Genomic DNA, 23026 nt, shown 5'->3' with positions numbered 1-23026 from the left:
TTGTGGTCTAAACTTCTTCTTCCACAAATTGAAACTAAAACTAAAATTTATAAAAGTTAAAATAAAATAAATAAAATAAAATATTTCTCTTTTTTTCAAGTGCAAACATTATAAGCCGCATTTCCTTTAGGGGGAAGAGTGGCCGCCGGGAAAGTCTCAGGCCACGCCCTCTCAAATATCCGCTCACTCTGCATGTCTCCATTATAAAAAGGACCCCAGAGGGATTTACAAGACTCCGGAGGTCACATATGGTTTTCCATCATCGCCTAATCGCTTAGCGAAAGTTTAGACTATGATCACATAAGCAATGGATTTAACAAGGGAGAAGCAAATGTGGCCACCGCCACTAACTGTGCACAACGTCAGCAGTTGATCAAAACAAAGCAGCATGGCTAATTATGCACAGCATCTCCACTGATCATAAACATAGTGATCTTGAATTAACCGGCATCGCAAACTCTGCACAGATTTTCTGGTGCTTGTTGTAAACAAACAGAGATCGCTAAGTGAACACCTACTGCAGCAGCAGCACATACACACTGTACTGCTACAGAGCTAACTGTTAGCCTATTAGCAGGACTGTGCCGCTTCGATTCGTTCTCACTCTTCTTAAGGAGCAGCCGGACCCTGCGACGTCATTCTGGCTGCTTGCTGCTTCCCTCCTTCCCCTCCTCTTCTTCTTTCCCTTTACTGCCCCCACAGGTCACAAATAGAAGTTTGGATTAGGGATGGTCCGATCAGGTTTTTTGGGGCCAATACCGATCACCGATTACCGATCAGAACCGATCGATCACGTGGGATGATATTAATATTCATTCATTTATGTTAACCTTGTAATCATTTATTTACTAGATACTACTAGATTTACCTTTATTTATTGCATAGCAGTAACTTTAATATTCCTTCATAGCAGCAGTGGCACTGTGGAAAACAATATGCCAACATGGCCTCTATAAGGCAGTCAAGAACAGGCAAGAGCTTCATGTTGAAAGTTCACTCATTTATTGATACTATCCATTTTAAATGGCTGCATTGTTGCATATATCGTATAAAATAAAATTCAAATAAAAATGTTATTGTTAAAAAATTATTTAACAGGCTAAACAAACTCAAAATGCCAGTCTGAACATTGGTGGCATTATTGCACATTGTTACACAGTACAGTGTAACTTTTATTATAGCTCACTCTCACACTAACATTTCTCTTAATGTCTAAACGCTTGCATAAATTGCTGCTAGAGAGTGGGACATCGGACTCACTCACTTCGAAAAAGTTCCATATGGCAGACATGTTCTGGGTGTGTGTAGGTGCATGCAGGCTGCGTGACCACAACACTTCTTCGTTTTAAAGCAGCAGCGTTTTGCCGCATTACCTCCACCTTTGGATCCAGAATGTATATCACACCATAACAAACACTTGTAAAGCACATGTATAATGCGATCGGATCAGTGATTTTAACCTTTGATCGGATTTTTAACGCGACAAGAAATATCCGCGAGGTTATTCAAGTGAGATCTCGTTGCATGAGATCTTGTCACACCCCTACTTATAATACTTGACAATGTCTTATTTCTAGTGTGAAATGTGTCCTGACTTCTTTCCCCCCACATGTCCGGTTTCTTCCACCCAAAGGGCCCTTAACTCCCCGGTCATCAACGTCTAAACATCACAAGATTCCCAGCATCTGATACATCTCACACAGCGTAAACATTCTGCAGGAAATCAAATATTTCATTTCTATAAAACAGCCTCATGCTCTTCAGTTTCCATAATTAATTAGTTCTGCAAAGATGAATTTACAACACAGAAGTGATCATAACATGGGTACTCACTGGTAGGTCTGTGAAGGCGATGCCTGCAGAGGAAGAAAGAAAGTGTCAGCATGAAGGAGAGAAGTCCTTTTCATTTCTACAGACAAACACCAGGAGGCCACAGTCAGTGCGTTTACACGTAGTCTTCTTTGTGTTGTAACATGATTTATTAAATGTCATATAAACCAGAGAGACAGTACTAAACTGGAGAACCGTAATTTGTAAGGTGGAAAAAGAATGAACTGGAGGCACTGTGGCCTTGTATTTAAAATAATTCAATCTCATAGACTTGACCTAAATTTAAGTCAGTCTCTGCTGTTGAACAGCAGGGTATTTGTAAGATCTCACACAACTTGTTTAGTCTTTCTCACTGGAAACTTTAGCTGAATTCAACATGATAGGCAGTAGGGAGGAAATGTGACCGACTCCATGTAAATGTGGGTTAACCAGTAGCCAGGTTACTTCAGTGCATGCAAACACATTCTCAGATTTCCTGTCCTAACTTTATTTCCCCTGATAACCCAGTTTCTTGTGAGTATGAAGGTCCTGAATCATTTTATTGTCTGGAATTTATGTTGCCTTAAGTGGGGCACCTTTTAAGATACCCTACAAAACAAAACTTAAAAGTTAGAATATGCAACATTACAACATTAAAATGTCTTAAAACGACTATGTACTCCATATATACTCCAATATTTCCAAGTGATCAAATCCAGAGAAATAAGTAATTTTTCCAGGTAACTAGGAGGTTAAAGGGGATATTACTAACTTACAGGGCAACACTGTTTTGATTGAAAGACCCGTAGAAACAAAAAAATTAAATCCTGTGCTTTTAAATTCAATTCTGTTTCATTAATAAAGCCCAAAATTGAGGGTTTACTGCTTTATGCATGCTATATTTGGTTTAATGAAAATGTAGATGACATAGAACTACTGGCGTTCTGACAAATCAATATAAAAACAGCCATCATAAAACCAAAAAAGATCAAATATTAATGTCTGGCGTTCTGGTGCTGATATTTCCCTACACAGTAAAGGTGACTAACAGAGCAGTTGGACTTTTAAAGGTATTAATATTACATCACATGCACCAATTAGCTCCAAGTACACACATACAGGCCTGTGAATGCCTTACAGGTGCATCAAACAGAATACATGTGCACTATTTGGCTTTGGTTTCTGTGCTCCTTACCTAGGCTGTGGCCATTCTTTGTGTAGAAGCAGGTGTTGTTGATGAGGTTAACGCAGCAGCCAATCACGTCGCCTGTTGTAAACGTGGGTCCGTAGGGTTGCCCTGTGCCAGATGAGCAGAAGGAGTGGCCGTCATCTCCGTGGTAACCGTAAGAGTGCTTGTCCCAACCTGAGGGATAAGGAGTGTCAGAATATGAGCGCTGTCTGCAAGCAGAAACGCAAAAGGACTTAGACTGCATTTAAAAAAAATATATATATATTGTAATAATAACTAGAAAATGTCCTCTGGGAAAATTCTGAAAGGGCCACGGGGGCTACTGCCGGTGTGTGTATACTATGATGAGATTCTTCAGAGATTTCAAACTATGCCCTTTAACCTCAAAATGTGTGTGTGTGTGTGTGTGTGTGTGTAGCGAAAATCGCATAAAGTTACCTGTGTGTGTGTGTGTGTGTGTATATAATTAAAATCACATAAAGTTACCTGTGTGTGTGCATGTGTTTGAAGCATGTGTATGCATGTGAGAGTGCGCGCTTACGCGCATGTGTGTGTGTGTGTGTGTGTATCTGTAATCACATCAAAGATCAAAGGCAATCAGATCAAAGCAATCAACTGAATTAACTGACACCTGTTCTGGCACAGTGACAACAGCTGGAATTTCTGGCCTCGAACAGAAAGCATTTTTGGCAAAACCATAATACCTATCATTGGATAGGTATTATGGTTTTGCCAAAAATGCTTTGGCATTTGGAACAGAAAGCATTTTTGGCAAAACCATAATACCTATCCAATGATAGGTATTATGGTTTTGCCAAAAATGCTTTCTGTTCGAGGCCAGAAATTCCAGCTGTAGGACGCTCAAAGTGAAGTCGGATCAATATCCGACTTCACTTTGAGCGTCCTGAGTTCTTCCTGAATGTCTACATATGATTTTTTTTTAAGAAAAATGAAAAAATAGCTTTGTTAGAGCGATGTTACATCTCCCTTTATCAGAAATCTTCCTGCGTTTTTAATATGGGAGCCAATGAGGCTGTTGGTGCGTGTTGGTGGCGCATCCTACGCCCAAACTATAACTCTGACAGCTTTACCAGAGGATTGTGAGTGAGAAGACAAATTTTCCTACGTTTCTATGTATAAACTAGAAAATTTCGAAAGAAATTTTGATTGTGTGCTTGCCTCTGGACTGTGACTCTCGTGGCTTATCAAAAGGGGCAGGGATTAAACAGGGACTTTCTGCTGAGTACACTGACACCTCATACAAGTTTCTAGGACAAACGATTCATTAGTTAGTAAAGGGGGGCGTGGTTAATAAAAAGGGGCGGGGTAATCAATCACCAGTTAAACAGGGACTCTATGCCGAGTAATCTGACACCTTATACAAGTTTCTAGGACAAACAGTTCATTAGTTATGAAAGGGGCGTGGCTAATCAAAAAGGGCGGGAATTTATGAAACATTGTTATGTAGAACTGAAAAATAATGAACCATCATCATGAATGACAAGTTTGAGGCAGATTGGACAATGCATACATTGTCCAATCTGCCTCAAACTTGTCATTTGAGTCAACTTATAAGGTCTCATGGTTTCTGAAAAAATGCCATGTCTGTGACAGTTAGAGTTAACTGTTTTCAGTTAAAATGTCTGTGTTGGAGGAGGGGAGGGGTGGTGGGCTTTAGTAGCTAAGCAACCAGGTGGCCAGGTGGAGTCGACCAATCAGAGCAGAGCAATCAACTGAAATTAACTGACAGTTCCGCCACACTGAGCAGCCAGAGGTCGACAAACTGAAAATTCTTGCCTCGAACAGAAAGCATTTTTGGCAAAACCATAATACCTATCATTGATCCGACTTCACTTTGAGCGCCCTGAGTTCTCCCTCAACGTCTACACATATCATTTTTTAAGAAAAATGAAAAAATAGCTTTGTTAGAGCGATCTTAAAAAAAAAAAAAAAAAAAAAAAAAAAAAAAAAATCTAGAGCTTTTCTAGATTTTTCTTGATTATTTTCTAGATTTTTCTTAATCCTTTTCTAGATTTTTCGAAAGCATTTCTAGATCTTTTTCTGGATTTTCTAGATATTTGTTTTCTAGATCATATTCTAGATTTTTTTTTAAAATCATTTTCTGACGATGTTGAAGATGAAGTTTGAGGCAGATTGGACAATGTATGCTCAAGTTATAAGTTCTCATGTTTCATGAAAAAACGCCATGTCTGTGACAGTTAGAGTTAACTGTTTTCAGTTAAAATGTCTGTGTTGGGGGAGGGGATTAAAAATAAAAATAAAAATAGTCCCGGTGAATAGTAGTTAGTGTGCTTTTGCAAGCAAGCACACAAAATAATAAAAATAGACCTGGTGAATAGTAGTTAGTGTGCTTTTGCAAGCAAGCACACAAAATGATTTCTGTAGAGTGGACTGTGACACGAACATTCCGTGCAATACACTCCCATTATAATCTCAGAATTTCTCCAAAAATGATCATGGTCATTGAACAGGGATTGATAAAAAACTATATGACCTATCGAAACGTGGATTAATACACTTTAAATCTACTGTTTAAAGTTTAAATGGAGTCTCTAGGTGAAATTATGCCGGAGAAGTAGACGTTTAAAAATCTCCAATTATTGTTCTTTCTCGCTCATTTTTTTTCGGCCGTCCCATTCATTTCAATGCAAAATTTTGGGCAGTTTTTCGTATTCTGTAGAGAGAAGTAATAGCACACCGATCCCGTTCAAACCGCACGTTTTGATATATAATTTGTCCTGCAACTCTTCAAGCTGTAGGACTAGTAGCGGGATGAAATTGCGTCCAGATTTTATTGATCGGCCCCTAGGTGGCGCTCTGGCAGCAGTTTAATAAGTGCCACTGTGCCGAGACCATAAGACTTAAGGCAATGAAATTCATAGGGGTGGTATAGACTGGCCCCTGTAACGCACACACCCCGACGGCAGCATGCCCTGGCACGTGTGTACTGCGAGGGCCCCTTCAGTACTGCTTGCAGTCCTAGTTATTAGGGCCTCGGGGCAATCGCACTGAGCACTGGTCCCCTACAGCAATAGCTGTAGGGGACCAGTGCTCGGGGCGAAGCACTACTGTTATACTGTGGATTTCTTCTTATTCCTCTTCTGGACTCAATTTCGTCCCGCTACTAGTCCAATAGCCTCACTGGGTCCCATATTAAAAACGCAGGAAGATTTCGAAAAAAAGGAAAATGGAACAGGTTTTTTAGATCGCTCTAACAAAGCTATTTTAAAATTTTTCTTAAAAAAAAAATCATATGTAGACGTTCAGGAAGAACTCGGGACGCTCAAAGTGAAGTCGGATCAATGATAGGTATTATGGTTTTGCCAAAAATGCTTTCTGTTCGAGGCCAGAAATTCCAGTCCACCTCTGGCTGCTGTCACTCCCTCGGAACTTTAACAGGTGGTGTCAGTTAATTCAGTTGATTGCTTTGATCTGATTGCCTTTGACCTTTGATGTGATTACAGTTACAGATACTCACACACACACACATGCGCGTAAGTGCGCACACTCCTCACACATGCATACACCTGCTTCAAACACGCACACACGCACACACAGGTAACTTTGTGATTTTAATTACACACACAGGTAACTTTATGCGATTTTCGCTACACACACACGTGTAACTTTATGTGATTTTAATTACACACACACGTAACTTTGTGACAAATGCGCGCACACTCCTCCACATACATGTTTCTCTCTCACACACACACACACACACGCACACATTTTGAGGTTAAAGGGCATAGTTTGAAATCTCTGAAGAATCTCATCATAGTGTACACATACCGGCAGTAGCCCCCGTGGCCCTTTCAAAATTTCCCCAGAGGAAATTTTCTAGTTTATGGTTGCAGTTCTTTTGTTAGTTTGTCCTGTAAATTGTTGCTATTTATTTTAAGTTCAATATTTTATTAACTACATCAGACTTTTCCTTCATTTGTTAAAGAAAAATACTGCAGTGTTTTTGTTTTTTCAATAAAATAAGATTCAAACATTGAAGGTGTATGCTGTGAGTTATAAAAAAAGAGAATTGCAATCGGTGCACCCCTACCGCAGATTTTGCTCTGCTTTGACTCACTCTTTCCAAACACTCAACTGTGTCCTCTACTGAATCACGTGTTAACGTAAAGACGCTTTACCACTGCTTGAAGGAGGAGGCAGCAGCAGTACTGCGTTTCTGGGCGCTTGAAAAAATCCGGGAGGAAATAAGAGCATTTGTTTTTGATGCAGCTCGAGATATAAAATGCTTCAGAATCGATGTGTGTATGAATGAATGCAACCCTAATTGAAATGTAACTGGAATAATCGTTATAGGAAAGATTACGTCAGTCAGGGGTTCTTAATACCGGTTTAGTTTAATTGCCCAGCCCTACTCACCCCATACTCTCAAGGAGGACTTTATCGCTGTAACAAAGTTATTTGAAAAAAAATAAAAATACAGTGTGAATGTGTGAATAAACTGCTGAAGAGGAGAGGAGTTCTGAACTAACCTGCTCTGACTCCTCAAAAAAAAATCTCAACCACAAATAGTATTAAGTCATGGCTAGATGCAATTAGGATTTTACTGTAATCCAATTTCTGCAATTCCTGTTTTAACCATATTTTGGGGAAAATGTGAAATGGTGCCAATAAAGTGAAAATAATAATAAATATATATATATATATATATATATATATATATATATATATATATATATATATATATATATATATTTTTTTTTTTTTTTTTTTTTTTTAATGTAGCCAGTCCAGATATGGAAAAGCCCTGTCATTGTTCCAAGGCTTCAGTAAACACTGGTGTGTTTTGGTAATACCGAGGTGTGAAGCAGACACCTGCTGGGGTCTGATGCCTTGCTCGAGGACATTCTGAATCAACAGGACATATGACTGAACCTAGGAAGTCAGCCTTTTCAAATCATTGGCACAAATTGTTTTTTTCAGTGTGACTGCAAAAGGACACGGCTCATTCAGTTTTTCCACAAAGCTTGAGATCTTCCTAGAATTTGGAGAATTTTTAGCATTATGGCCTTTATTATCTTCCTGGAATGTTGATTCCCTGTCCCTCTCTAAAAAAAGTCAAAAATGGCTCTCTGTGGGGCTCAGAGGGTTAACTGATGTAAGCACATTTTAACAATTACATTTTCACTGTTACAAAAAAAAAAAGTGTTCAAATCCTGCTTTTGTATTTGATACCCATTTATATATATACACTTCTGAAATTTGGATATTATAACCTAGTGAATTGAACACACAAGCATTTCATGTGTTTGTGCTCAAAGCATTTGTCACAGATTTATTTCTCGGGGAGAGGGGGAGGAGGCAAAGGCAGCCTGCTGCAGCACAGTCAGCCTCGGGGCTGTTTTAACTTTAGAAACCAAGTGGCAGGACCCTGTGAGTTACTGCTGAGCTGCAGAGCTAATCCTGCTATTGTCACATTCATCACTGGAGGAGAGCACTAAACTCTGAGGCAGTTTGGCATCCGTTCCTCACAATTAGTGAGTTTTCATTAGCATCTATCTATAAGCTGGGACTCTGCAGCTTGCTCTGGGCCTCCAATTATCTTACCACGAAGAGGACTGGAGCTCCTGGGCGGGTCCCGTTCTCAGACTGGTAAAGGGGCGCTGTGACTCCTGTTTGGCCTGATAACCTCTGTGGAGCTCAGAGCTGACATGCTGTCCTAATGCAGGGTTCATACGCTGATATACTTTCAAGACAACTACATTCAGACTCTCAAAGCCTTTATCATCACATCTAAACTCTTTGTTTTTTAAGATTTTTGGTTCACATGAGCAATTATGAAGATGAAACACCAGGTCATGTTGTAAATCAAGCATTTTCCAAGGGGTTTATTGAAATGTAAGCATATTCCTAACTAGGGCTGCACGATTATGGCCAAAATAATTATCACAATTAATCACGATTAGTAGTCATGATTATTCATCATGTTAACAAAACATCTGTATTTTTATTGCACTACTTTTAAACAAACAATAGGAACAGTTTTTAGTGTGTGTACAGAGTGTCTGGTGCTTGTTGTAAACAGAGATGCTAAGTGAACACCTCCTGCAGCAGCACATACTTACAGCACACACGTACTGCTACAGAGCTAACTGTTAGCCTGTTAGCAATTTGTAGGCTGGACACTAAGGGGTAAACCGTTCTTACTCTTCTGGGCCGCGGGAGCTGGAGGCTCGTTAAGAAGAGTAAGAACGAGTCTCCAAAAGTCTCCAATAACACCAGAAAAAGTCGCCAGATTTGTCGCCAGTCACTTTTTTGAAAAATAGTCGCTAAGGGCGTCTGAAAAGTCGCTAAATATAGCAACAAAGTCACTAAGTTGGCAAACCCTGTTAACAGTACTGTGTCATGGCAAAGAAAAGGTAGTAAAATAAATCTTTTCACACTGACTGGTAGCTTTGAAACTGCACCACATCAAGAAAGATATCGGGCCTCAAGCAAGAACGACTCCTACAAACAGACTTGTGATTTAGGAGAGCTGGTGGATTCCCCAAATTCCTTGTATTTTATATTTTAAATTATTTGTTGTTATGTGTTTGAAAATCCTGTATAAATAACAATTTCTGCTAAGAGAGAAAGTTAAGACAAGGATACAAAAGTATTCTTGCGTGAGGCATAAATTTAACCAATCTTCTTAGATTATTATTAATGTAATCTTTTCTGCCTCGTTAAAGTGATGTCGATCATATTTTTTAAATAAAAAGTACTTAACCCATAAGAACCCAGACCCAGTTATCCTTAAAGGAAAATATAGTGGATATACCACAAACCAAGTGAACCACATAGATCACATTTATGATGTTTAAAAAAAAAATACAACCACTAAATGTCAAAGGTCTGTGATGTGACATAAGTTACAATGGGCGTTTATGGTATTTATGTTTATAATATTTCTTATTTTAAAATAATAAAAAAAAAACACCTTTTCTGCTTACAGAAACACAAATTTGCCTTTTCTTTGCATCTCCACAACATTTATCAAAATTGTGACATTAATAGTGCTGTTTAACAACTAAATATTTTTCAGATTTTTTTTAAGCAGCATAATAATAATAATAAATCAATAATAAATAAAAATAAATAACCATGTACCTTTTTGTTTGCATCTCCATAACATATCAAAATTGTGACTTTTGTTTGTTCAGGAAATATGGTCAGAACAAGTTAAATGTAATACAGGACAGACACCCTACTAACGGAGTAGAATTGTTAAATGGGTTTAAATTTAGCCTTGTAACAAAAAATAAGCTTTTTGAATTGAGCTACTTTTTCACATTTCTGTTTCTAGTTACACCCATATAATCGATCTGCCTGAAACTCATCCAGTTAGAAACGCTCCGCGGTGCAAAAATAAGTGTGATTAAAATGCGTCAATTTTTTTAACGTGTTAATTTTTGTGTAATTAATTAATCTTAATTAGCGCATTAAAGTCCCGGCCCTACTGACAACATAATGAACATTTTCTAACTCACAGTCACACCTACACCCAGTGAATCTAAGGCCAATCTCCGCCAGACAATAAGTTCACAGACAAAATGACACCCACACAAACAGTTAAAACTTCTCCAGTGTAATGTACAATAGCAACAGACAGTGACACATGCACACAGACAGAGTCGTCTCACCACACCCAGAGAAAAGAAGAGTGTCATCTTACCAGGGAGTCTGTTCATGTTTACACCCTGAGCGGAGAGGCCGATACCCATATACCTGTGGGACAGACAGGTGAGAGTTTAGTGAACCAGCTGCCAATAATGTTTTACTGATTCTCATGAAGCCAGTCTAAGTCATGTCCATGAAGATCACAAGGACATATTTATTAAACTAAATATATTTCACTTTTATATGAGCTCAATAATATAGCCATAATGAGGCACAATTCATTGTTTTGTGTTAAATAATATTTTCTATATTTTTAAACATATTTTTGATTCACAAATTCATTACTGTAATGCGTCCGGGTAAAAATGTCATGGTTTTCCCACATTTATATACAATAAATATTTAATAAACTTTATAAAAATAAATATACATATTTTTATTTAAAAATGTATAATTTAACAGAATATAATCAAATATATGTTTTTTAACAATGTATAAAGAACAAAATCTGAATGAAAATTGATGAGAAAAAATGGTTAAATGTTACGGTAATGATAGAATTGTTTGCACTAAAATCTGTGTATATTTTAATAAAATACATTTCGGTGATACCAGCTACACTTTGGCAAGCACTTAAATATGCTCATCAAAGACAAAAAAAAAAAACTTGATTTCTCTTGTTTATTCTATTGCTCTATTGATGCACTGCTAACTTGTCCTTCTGCTGTGTTATATATAACATATCAAAATAATAATAAAAATTACAATTTAAAGGAATCTGCAATCTTGAAGATATTACATGACAATTCTGACATTGATAAGTATAATTTTCAGCCTTGTAAGAATAAAATTTATCTTGAATATTTTCAAACAGACTCTTCATCTTCACATCTTAATTATTACTATAAATGTAATTCCCAAAACAAAAAGTTTACAGAATGCTTTTATACCCACTGCAATCAATGTAAATTGTAAGTGTTTCTTTTACCAGCTGTTTTTATTCATTTTGATTGTATGTTTTGATGATTATTATTAATGCTTGCTAATTTCCAGAGTAGGGGATCAACAAGAGCAAGTATCTAGCTATGAATAACAAGTGAACAAATAATAACTTTTCTTTTTCCAACAAATCTAACACAGGTTTGTTTCATTCAAAATATAATATCAAAGAAACACCAGGTCATGTTGAAAATGAAGCATTTTTCAAGAAGAATATTCAAATTAAAGCATTCTTCTAACATTATAAACAACCATTCAAGCACGTTCCAAACTCCCAAGACATTTTGAGGACCCTGTAATTAGCATGCCAAAGTTAGCACAAGTTAGCTTTGTTTATGCTTGACGCAGTGCCTCTTGGGACCCTGAATTTATTTACATATTTTTGAGAAAATCCATCACATGTTGTAGGGACACATTTATTTCTCTTAGGTTAAAGTGTTAAAACAACTGAAACTGCCTTCTCTGGAGCCAATCAGCTAGTGTGGCTAAAAATGTTTAAATATTTAATTGAACTTTTGAATCAGATACTTCCTGTTTTCTAACCAACACACTCACACTCACACACCCACACCCAACCAAACCCACACTTTCTTTTGTGGTCAAGGAGGTTCTATTGGTTGAAAATATCCAGTGAATCATTTGACTTATATCACACGTAAGATGAAGCACTTTCGATGAGTGAAGTCTAAATTTAGGCTTACAAGTTGACCTCTGGCCCTGAGAAGATTTTAATCATGCTTTCACTTCATTTGATTATGCAGTTCCCTGATATGAATTTCTAAAAACCTTATTTACTATACAGGGCATGTATTGAATAAACATGACCAATGACACCATGATAATGCACGACCAAACGATTCATAATAACTTACAGTTTGGGGTTTTACAACATGAGTAAAGCGTTACTTAAAATGTCCCAAGTGACTAAATATCACCAAGAACTTGCTTTCATTTCGATAAGATACTGAAAACATCACAATATGGCAGCATGGTGAGATTTTATGAAGAGGTATGAAGAGGAAGGACTTTTCTTTGTATTATAAAGACTAAAAGAACCAGGGCTCCCTGCAGGAGACAAACTGTTAACCATTAACAGGCCCAAAGTCATTATGAGAAATCACTGCTGATTTGCTAAAAATTAAGATGCAAGTTTATGTCTTCAGTAATAAGCAGTCGCAGCAAGACCCAATGCTGCATAAAAATCCAGATTAGGCTACTTACCTGGCCTCTTTTTTTCTCCCTTTTTTTTCTTACATTTTTATCCCACGATTTTGTAACCCATTTATTCATCACCCAGTTGCCTATATCATGATCCTGGGCGCCACCTCGTCCCTGTCAGCCTGGGGAGAGCCCTGAACTGGACTCATGCTTCCTCCGAGACATGAGCAGTTAGCAGGCCGATTCTCGTGCGAGGATCACGTTATTCCCACCCTGTAAGGGGAACCTCGGGGGACAAGGGGAGAACATGCAAACTCCACACAGAAAGGCCCTTTTCCCGAAACTGACCAGCCCTGCGAGTGCTGGAGACATGGAGGAGGGACACACCTCCAACGCCAACAGCGTCCTGGCGGGAATCGAACCCAGGACATTCTAGCTGTGAGGGGAGAGCGCTACCAAGAGCGCTAGCAACTGCGCCACTGTTTTTTTTAACCAAATTAAGCTCTGAGCACCTTTTCCCCCTTGTGAAAAAGGCATATTATCCTGGATTTCATGCAGTTTATTAACAATGAGAAACATTTGAAAGATTCAGCCAGGAATGTTTAAGCCTTCAGAGATGTGCACCAAAAATCATTGACTAGCAGTTGAATGTTAGCTTGAAATTGGCAGTGGCTGACAAAAATAAAATCTGCTACGATATTAAAGTGCATATTCACTCTTGTACTGACAAGTTTGCTCTCTGCTGGAGGTTTGAAGGTTTGTTTTACAACTTTAAATTTACTTTTTAAGTTGTGACATAGCAAATTAAGCTTGCCTGATTAGTTTGAATCTCAGATTGTAGGGAGGTGCACAGACATCTCCCTCTTCAGTAGAGGAATGTAAAGACACCTCTCTACTGAAGAGCCTTGCAGAGACTCAAGTCAGTATGGTCAAGGTCAACCATTTAACCCATTGAAGCCTGGAAAGTGTTTACGTCGTTTTGTAGTATTTGTATAAGCTCTCAAATCCTTTTTGAATTTCATTTCTATCTGCTACAGAGGCTGAAAAATGTATTATTTAGTAGAAGCGTTGACACTTCTGTTGAATTTCCAGAAAAACTTCAGGTTTTAGGGGCTGATTTTAAAATCGCCCAGAGGTTTTACACACATTCTCAATGGGTTAAGGGGACAAAAAAAGAAGAAGGTGTAGGAACTCAAGTTTATCACACCGAAAAAAGAAAAGGAAAAAAAAGTAGATTTGACTAATTTTGCATTGGTTTAGAGTAGAGCCGAGTGCTGACATTAGCAGGATAACATTTTATTATTGTGGTTTGCATGTCTGAAATATCACATTAGAAGGTAAGCTGGGCTGGGCCTTGATTTTCGAATATTCATTAAATAAAAAAAATCAAATAGTTAATCATATCTGGAAAAAAAAGTTGTATTACTGGTGCCTTCTGCAAGGGGACAGCGTAGCATTTGATGATACACAGTGTGGCGGACTAGATGCCAAGCTGTAGAAGAAGATACAAAAGAGGAGAGGGTGTTTTCCACGACAGGAAAAGTTAGTCCCCAGAGGGATTTAGAGACTCAGGAAGTGACGTATGGTTTTCACCGTCGCTAACTGCACAATGTCAGTAGCTGAAAGCAGCATGGCTAATTATGCACAGAGTCTCCACTGGTCATAAACATAGTGATTGTGAATTAACGACAGCGCTAACTGTTCACAGAGTGTCTGGTGCTTGTTGTAAACAAGCAAATACAAATAACAAATAGAGATCCTAAGTGAAAACCTCATGCAGCAGCACCACATACACATTGTACTGCTACAGGGCTAACTGCCGCTAATGGCGGCTATGCTTAACAAGCCGAAGAGTAAGAAGGAGTCGCTGGATTTGTCTCCAGCCGCTTTCTTGAAAAAAAGTCGCTAAGGGGGTCCGAAAAGTTGCTAAATTTAGCAACAATGTTGGAAAGTTGGGAACACTATCACCCAATTGCCTATATCATGATCCTGGGCGCCACCTCGTCTCTGTCAGTCTGGGGAGAGCCCTGAACTGGACTCATGCTTCCTCCTAGACATGAGGAGTTAGCAGACCGCTTCTTGGCACCTGACGGGGAGTTTCCCCCGGTACGACGTAGCGTGTGGGAGGATCACGTTATTCCCACCAGTTCCTCTCCCTCCCATCTGGCGCACTGACCAACCAGAGGGAGGCACTATAGCGACCAGGATCATTGCACGTTTTTGTGGGAGGCCCCTGTAAGGGGAACCTCAGGGGACATGGGGAGACCATGCGAACTCCACACAGAAAGGCCCTTTTGCCGACACCGACCAGCCCCGCGGGGCCTGAAATGCACATCCCTAATGCCAACATTTCACATGAAACATTTTCTTTAAGTTCCATCCTGTCATTTTAACAATAAGAAATACAACTTAATGAAATATTGTTCATCTCAGAATCAGAGTTTAAAATTCATCAAAATATAAAATCACAAAAACATCATGTACATCAACAGTCTAAATCAAGTGCAGTTGAATTTTTTTCTTTTGTTCTGTGTCCTTACCCATCTCGGCCTTTGCTAATGATCTTCACTTCGAAGTAGTAGACCCCGCAGGCTGCTGGGATGGGGTGGGTGGCCCGTACAGATGCTGCATCTTTTGGGGTTTTTCCGTGACCTTCAGGTGAGGGTAAAACACAACCACATTTCACTACTAGATCACTAACATCATCATCAACAGATGGAGTATAGAGACAACAGAGAAGCTTTTTAACAAGGGGTTCAATGGTTTCAGTACTGGATATTTGGTATAATTTTTATTTTTGAAATGTATTAGGCTACTGAAAAGGGATTTTACCGGGGATTGTATGTACTGCTACACCCCTATTTTGCATGTATACTTATGCTGATGATGACCACCAATTTTGATTTGGTCTTTCATCATCCATTAAGATCATAGTACAGGACTGTATGCAGATTTTAAGCATGAGTGAAGGGGGTGAAACCTACAACCCAGACAGTCATAATCAGCTGGATCAAACCATGTTTTCAAGGAGAGGTCATAGCTCTCTGCATTTTTCAATGTAAATCAAGTATTTTTTTAAAAAAAAGGTTCCTTAAGTTTGCCGCTTGCATCCTTGCATTTTTTAAGATTTAACCCAAAAAGGAGAATTGACCATTTTTCCACACTGAAAGAATACTACTCTGAGCAGATTATGTCAAAATTGAATATGAAAATTGGATCAGAAGAGAGGTGGGGCCTTTGCAGAGACACAAAAGTCTTGCAACCCAAGTTGAAGGGTTAACAGAAAACAGCTCAATTGCAAATTAGTGCCTGTGCCAATATCTAACATTGATAGTAGTGTTTTGTGTTTAATAACTGCACAATTATGGCCAAAATGATAATCATGATTAGTTTGATCAATATTGTAATCACGATTATTAATCACAATTATTCATCATGTTAGGGAACACTACTTTTGCACTACTTTTAAACTTACAATAGGAACAGTTTTTAGTGTGTGTGCAGAGTGCCTGGTGCTTGTTGTAAACAAACAGAGATCACCAAGTGAACACCTCCTGTAGCAGCAGCACATACACACCGTACTGCTGCAGAGCTAACTGTTAGCCTATTAGCAATTTGCAGACTGGACGCTAAGGGGTTAACATCCCCTCTGGCTCTACAGCTGGGAAAGACTGCTGCAGGAGGACTGTGTAACTTCGATTCGTTCTTACCCTTCTTAACGAGCCTGCGGCCCCCGAGGCGGTTAACAAGAGTAAGAACGAGTTTCCAAAAGTCTCCAATAACACCAGAAAAAGTCGCTGGATTTGTCGCCAGTCACTTTTTTTGAAAAATAGTCACTAAGGGGGTCTGAAAAGTCGCTAAATATAGCAACAAAGTTGCTAAGTTGGCAACACTGCTTCACCAGCTTTTACAAATGGCGTGTGTTTTTGTGGCATCGAGTACTACGTCACATCCTGTTTAGCGCTCTATCCAATCAGCGACCAAGCTTTTTTCAGAGGAGAAAAAAGGCCCTGCCCCCTCATGGCTGGTTGACTACTAGTTTAGAAAGTGCTTGATTAGATATGCAGGAGAGCCCACATTTTAAAATGGAAATGTGGCAGACGATCAGGTTATATTAATCGTGGCGGCCAAAATCATGATCATGATTAGAATTCGATTAATTGTGCAGGCCTAATTGACACATTTTCTCATAAAACAGCATTTTTATAGTGGACTACATTTTAGTATTATTTTAAATAGACCTTTACATGAGGAGGAAAGTAGGCCTAATGATCTCAGAACATATAACATTTTACTTGATATTTTATGAATACCCTTGAGCACATGATCAGCATCAGTGGTTTCAAGATGATCACCTTAAATGCTCTAAATCTGGACGTTCTGGGCTGGGGAGCAATTCATCCTGGCACTCTGTAAAAGCTAACATTAGCTCAAGCACCTACACTGCAAGGCTGTCACCAGTTTCATTAGATTCTACAAATGTTTACACTGTAAGCACTGTAACTTAGCATCAATGAATAACTAGGGTGCTGTTATTAATAAAGTTCTGAATGTCATGATTATACTTGGAAATGCTGAGCAATTAGTGTACCACTAATGTCATATCCTACTTAATGAGAGCAAAATTGGTCAGTTTCGGTAGAAAATAGGCCGCTAGTTTATTTAGAAGTTCGAGATAAACAACTATATCATTTTAACTGATATTTTCCTAAAATTTCAACCCTAAAATGAGGCTTCTATTATATAATGGGAGGACTGAAATGAAAGCTGGTTAACAATCAGTGTTAATCACCACTTTAGGAGCGTATTCCAAGAGGCAGGTTTAATTACTGATCTGGACTTCTTAACCAATAACCAAAGTTGTTGATGATTACCGATTATCAAAACAGATGCAATCATTTAAGCTGTAGTTCTTATGATTATATTATCGAAATTGTAGAAAGCCATGGTATTTAAACATATGTGACATTTAGTTTTTTTAATAACAACTAATGGGAGATTATGTTGGTGGGCTTAAGATAACAAGGTATTTACTGATTGTTATAGATTATGACATTTGAGTTCAGAACTAGCTTTAAATAACTTAAGCGTTCTATTTTATTACATTTCTTTGTTAAGGTTCGGATTCCATCCAATGCAAACAGTAATTATAGGATGTTTGACAAAGAAAAATACTTGCAAACTGGAAAATTTTCAGCTTGTGTGCTCATATAGTGTGAATGTTTGAAGAGGTGGTCAACTTTCAAGATTTGCAGGGTTTAATGGTAAAGTTACACAATATCTGCCATTGTCACACTGTTAAAATAATTGCATCAGTCATTTTTTTGACAAAATGTTTTTTTTTTGCCTAAATCATCTCCTCATGACGCCGGCCACCTATGGTAAAATCGCCTACATCCTCAGTTGATCAGATCATGTGATTTTACCCCTTTGAGATCATCACTTCTTTGACAATTTGCCGCATTCATATGCATCAGATAAGAACCCAGCAAAGAAGAGCTAGGGGGAGATTGTTTAGTTATCAGTTTAGTTTATCAGTGTTTTATTGTTGACACTAATATTGATAACACTTTACTCAAAGGTGTCTACATGAGAGTGACATGATACTTGTCATGTCATGTTTCTGACAGGCTTGTGTGACTCTTATGTAGACACCTTCAAAATAAAGTGTTACCATATCTTGCTTAAGTTACAAAGGCATGTTCAAAAAATTGTCTAAGTAATTTATTACTCTTAAGTTACATCATTTACACACAGTTTTATTACTATGCCAATAGCCATCCTTTGTTACATCCTTTTTGAGTGAAATGATCAATAAATGTCATATGTTACACTTCTGGTGAAGTTTTTAGTGTTTCCTGCAAAACTTGAAAAAAATGAGTTAGGCGATTATTTTAACAGGGTAACGAAATGGAGGTATCCAAGTGAATTTGTTGTGTCAAGAAAGAACATTCTAGTTGTAACAAGGAAGAGTGTCTGTAGAGGGCTGGTCAGACCCACAATAGTAGAACACACCCAGGAAGCACAGCTTTTTTTTTTACTCTAGCCTTTTCTTGTAGGCCGACACCAAAAACCCTCTTCGTATATTTGCTAAGCACCTAGTCAACCTGAATGTCACTTGATACAGACACTAAATATTTGAACCCTAGGCAGCATATAGAAAGTCTGATATCAATCAAATGAATTTAAAGCACCCATCAAGACTGTGGTGATAGAGACATGTGCTTGTTTTTCTTAATAAGGCTCATTATGTCTTAATATTGTGTTATATTGCACTTGTTTTATTGTAAATGTTATTTTTTTGACACATGTGTTGAGTTTTGGCTGCTATTTTGGCCAGGTCTCTTGAAAAAGATATTCTAAATCTCAATGGGACTTCCTGGTTAAATAAAGGTTAAATAAAAAATAAAAAATAAAACATATGCCCGTCATGTCACTAATCACTGCTTCACTGGACACCCATCATTTCTTCTAAAGTCATATGGGTTAAATCCCAATATTCGACACTAGGCCTGCACAATTAATCAAATTTTAATCCTGATCACAATTTTGGCTGTCATGATTAAATTAACCTGATCGTGGGCGATATTAACATTTTAAAATGCGACTCTCCTGCATATCTAATCAAGCACTTTCTACACCAGTAGTCCACCAACCACCAGGGGGCTAACGCATAGTTAAGGTTACATGTACTCGACGCCACAACAACACCCAACATTTGTAAAAGCCGGCGAAGCAGTGTTGCCAACTTAGCAACTTAGTTGCTATATTTAGCGACTTTTCAGACCCCCTTAGCGACTATTTTTCAAAGAAGTGACTGGCAACAAATCCAGCGACTTTTTCTGGTGTTGCTTGAGACTTTTGGAGTCATAGCGGCACAGTCCTCCTGCAGCAGTCCCTCCCAGCTGCAGAGCCGGAGGGGATGTTAACCCCTTAGCGTCCAGTCTACAAATTGCTTATAGGCTAACCGTTAGCTCTGTAGCAGTACAGTTTGTATGTGCTGCTGCTACAGGAGGTGTTCGCTTAGAGATCTCGGTTTGTTTACAACAAGCACCTGACACTCAAAACTGTTCATATTGTTTGTTTAAAAGTAATGCAATAAAAATACTGATGTTTCCCTAACATGATGAATAATCATGATTGATAATCGCGATTTCAATATTGATCAAAAATAATCGTGATTATCATTTTAGCCCTATTCGACACTGTATATTTCCTGTCATTTAATGACCTAACAGTGCTACATTAGCTGTCTAGCTCATGTCCATTTTGGGCTAACTGTGAGACCATCGAGTCCAACAAGCCTGACATGTACTTTGTTTATGGATCATTCTACATCTACGTGTAATTTGTAATATTTCAGAAACATGGCCTGACAGATTGTCCGTCATGGTGACAGCTAATATTGCTGACAAACTGGTAGCAAATAAAGCTAACGAGCTAGTAGGTAAATTATTTTGGCTGCCAGCTGGTCGGGTTGCAAGATGTCCTCTCTCCTTGTTGTTGATGAGCCACTAGCCTACTTTGTTTTTAGCCTCAACGGCAGCTGGCTCTGATCCGCTAACCCTCATGCTAAGCTAACGTTAGCACACTTGACGTTAGCCTTTTTTGTGGGAGGCATTAAAGTGGTAAGAGTGTGTGTGTGTGTCATACCTTTATAGTGCACACGGAGGTTGTTCTGGGAGAGGCCGATGTAGCTAAACTTGTCCTTGGGGCTCCAGGAGCGGGGCAGCGGAGCCTCGGTCTCATTCACGGCCGGATAGAGCCGTCTGAGCCGCTGGTTGAGCTCCTTCTCCTGCTCGTTGAGAGCCGAGTCTCCATGGACCACCACCGACATGAGGAAGCCACAGCCCGACGACTGGCCCGACATGGCTACCACGCGAGCTTTTTGTAAATTGGCTTGTCAGCAAACAAGCCAAAGCCACTTGTGTCAGTCAGTGTCAAGTTTTTTAAAGGAGGGGGGTGGAGGTTTAGCAAAGCTTAGCTAGCAGGCTAAGCTAACTGGCTTGGCTCGGTCGTAGAGGCAGCCAGAGCTGTTAGCCGACAAGCTAAGCTAGGCTAATGCGTTTAGCTCGGCCAACGCGATCGCTGAAATGTCTCAGGTTGACATAAGGCTGACACAAAGACACAAATAGAGAGACTGGGAGAAGACTGGCCGGTCGCGCAGGATCCGGAGAAAGTAGTTAAGAGGCAGAGGAAGCGGCTCGTCGCCGGGAGTAAAGAGAGAAGTAACGTTAGCGGTGACGGATCGACACAGTATAATGAGCTCAGCTCAGATAGCCTCGGTCTATTGTTTGTTGTCGGAGTGGTATCCGCTAATCTGATTGGCTGAGAGCAGCTCCACTCACTTCCTATGGGAATGTGACATAAATAGAGAATAAACAGTGAATTTACAGAAAACACGGTGTTTATATTGGTTATAACGTCAATCACGTATTATCATCAATAATATCATGCTATCACATTTTACTTGTACTTGCTTTAGCCTATAATAATAACTTCTATTATTATTATTATTATTATTATTATTATTATTATTATTATTATTATTATTATTATTATTTGTTGTTATTATTATTATTATTATTATTATTAATATTAATATAATAATAATTATTATTATTATTATTATTATTATTATTATTATTATTATTAATAATAATAATAATATTGTCTGAGCCAAATGCTCAGTTGACTGAACACACTGATTGAATCAATCACTCTTTTAGCAAAACCATAAGCACTTTTCACCTGTTTAGACACAACTTGCCAACACATTTTCATTGTGATGCACCCGTGCTGCATAATGGTGAGCACAGGTGACAAAAGTCCAACACAATTAAAGCACTTGAACACTACAACTCAAAATTGATCACACTTGTGGCTAATGATGTGAGGGAACATATAAGCCAGTTCAGAGAGCACTGGTTTGTGAGGCCCTACAATGGATAGAAATCTGAGAGGAAGAGTTCGTGTGAGAGGCGGTCGAGGTGGTCAAAGTGGTCGAGGTGGTCAGTGAAGACAAAGAACAGTAATATCTGATGAAATGTGAGCTACTGTGATTGACCATGTTCTTGTCCATGGTATGAGCATGAGGGAGGCCGGACAAAGGGTACAACCAAACATCAGTAGATTCACTGTGTCCACCAGAATCCGAAGATTTAGAGAAGATTACAGGTAATTACCTTTTTTGACATTATAGTACAGTATGTTAATGTTGACAGCAATTACTTTATGACATATTATATACTGTACCACAGTATACTGTAAGTAAATATATGTTTCAGTACATCACTGTACCAATGTACTGTAGTATTGTAATGGAGGGTTGGTCTGTTTGTAGGCCTAGTATTTCATGTATATTTTTTTCAACATGCATTTAGCCTACAGTGAACAATAAACATGTATTTCTCCAGCTTCATGTCCTGAGCATTGTGTTTTCTATTTTTCTATGTAGTGTTCAGTGACAGCTCAGTAGTGTTTTTAATTTTGATTGACTCGGGGCACGATTTGACAACATAGTTCAATTTTGAGCACAACTGTTTTGAGGTGAAAGTTTGGTTTTGCAAGAAGAGTTTGAGGTTTTGTGAAAATAGCTTGAAAATTGGGTTTTGTGTTCACAGTTTAGAGAAAAGGAGAGCAGCTTTCAAGAAATGTGTCTTAGCAATTGAGAAAAACTGTATTACAACAGTTCATTTACAGAAAACACTGTGTTTATGTTGGTTATAACGTCAATCACTTATTATATTCATTATTATCATGCTATCACATTTTACTTGTACTTGCTCTAGCCTGTTATAATTACTCCTATTATTATTATTATTATTATTATTACAACAACAGTTAATTTACAGAAAACACTGTTTATGTTGGTTATAACGTCAATCACTTATCATCATGAATATCATGCTATCACATTTTACTTGTACTTGCTCTAGCCTATTATAATTACTTCTATTATTATTATTATTGTTATTATTATTATTATTATTACAACAGTTAATTTGTCCATATATACATATATTCATCTCTTTTGGTGAGGTTTTTAGATAACACTGTAATAGGTTTCTACCTCACTTGCACATGTATTTTATTTTTATTTACCACTTCTGTGTTTGTGTATGTATACAAAGTTTGTATAATGCAGCATGAGATACAATACAACAATTGAAATACATTTAATACTATTACTGTCTTTGTTTCCATTAGTAGATCTCACTGTCTGCATTG

General features: G+C 38.2%; 1 protein-coding gene across 2 annotated transcripts in view; it reads right to left on the bottom strand.

The window, feature by feature from the left end:
- The window catches only part of ranbp9 (RAN binding protein 9), a 39665-nt gene extending 18585 nt beyond the window's left edge, over window positions 1–21080 (bottom strand). For both annotated transcript variants that reach the window (XM_059343803.1, XM_059343804.1), the window contains exons 1-5: window positions 20450–21080; window positions 15337–15448; window positions 10695–10747; window positions 3005–3172; window positions 1834–1856 (exon numbers count right to left, since the gene is read on the bottom strand). In XM_059343803.1, the coding sequence (XP_059199786.1) occupies window positions 1834–1856; window positions 3005–3172; window positions 10695–10747; window positions 15337–15448; window positions 20450–20666 (573 nt within the window). In that variant the 5' untranslated portion in view covers window positions 20667–21080. The remainder of the gene's footprint in view (window positions 1–1833; window positions 1857–3004; window positions 3173–10694; window positions 10748–15336; window positions 15449–20449) is intronic.
- Window positions 21081–23026: the final 1946 nt, after the last annotated feature.

This window comes from Centropristis striata, chromosome 11 (assembly GCF_030273125.1).
Source record: "Centropristis striata isolate RG_2023a ecotype Rhode Island chromosome 11, C.striata_1.0, whole genome shotgun sequence".
Classification (NCBI taxonomy): Eukaryota; Metazoa; Chordata; class Actinopteri; order Perciformes; family Serranidae; genus Centropristis; species Centropristis striata.
Note: the sequence above shows the minus strand (reverse complement) of the source record. Positions and strands in the feature narration are given on the sequence as shown.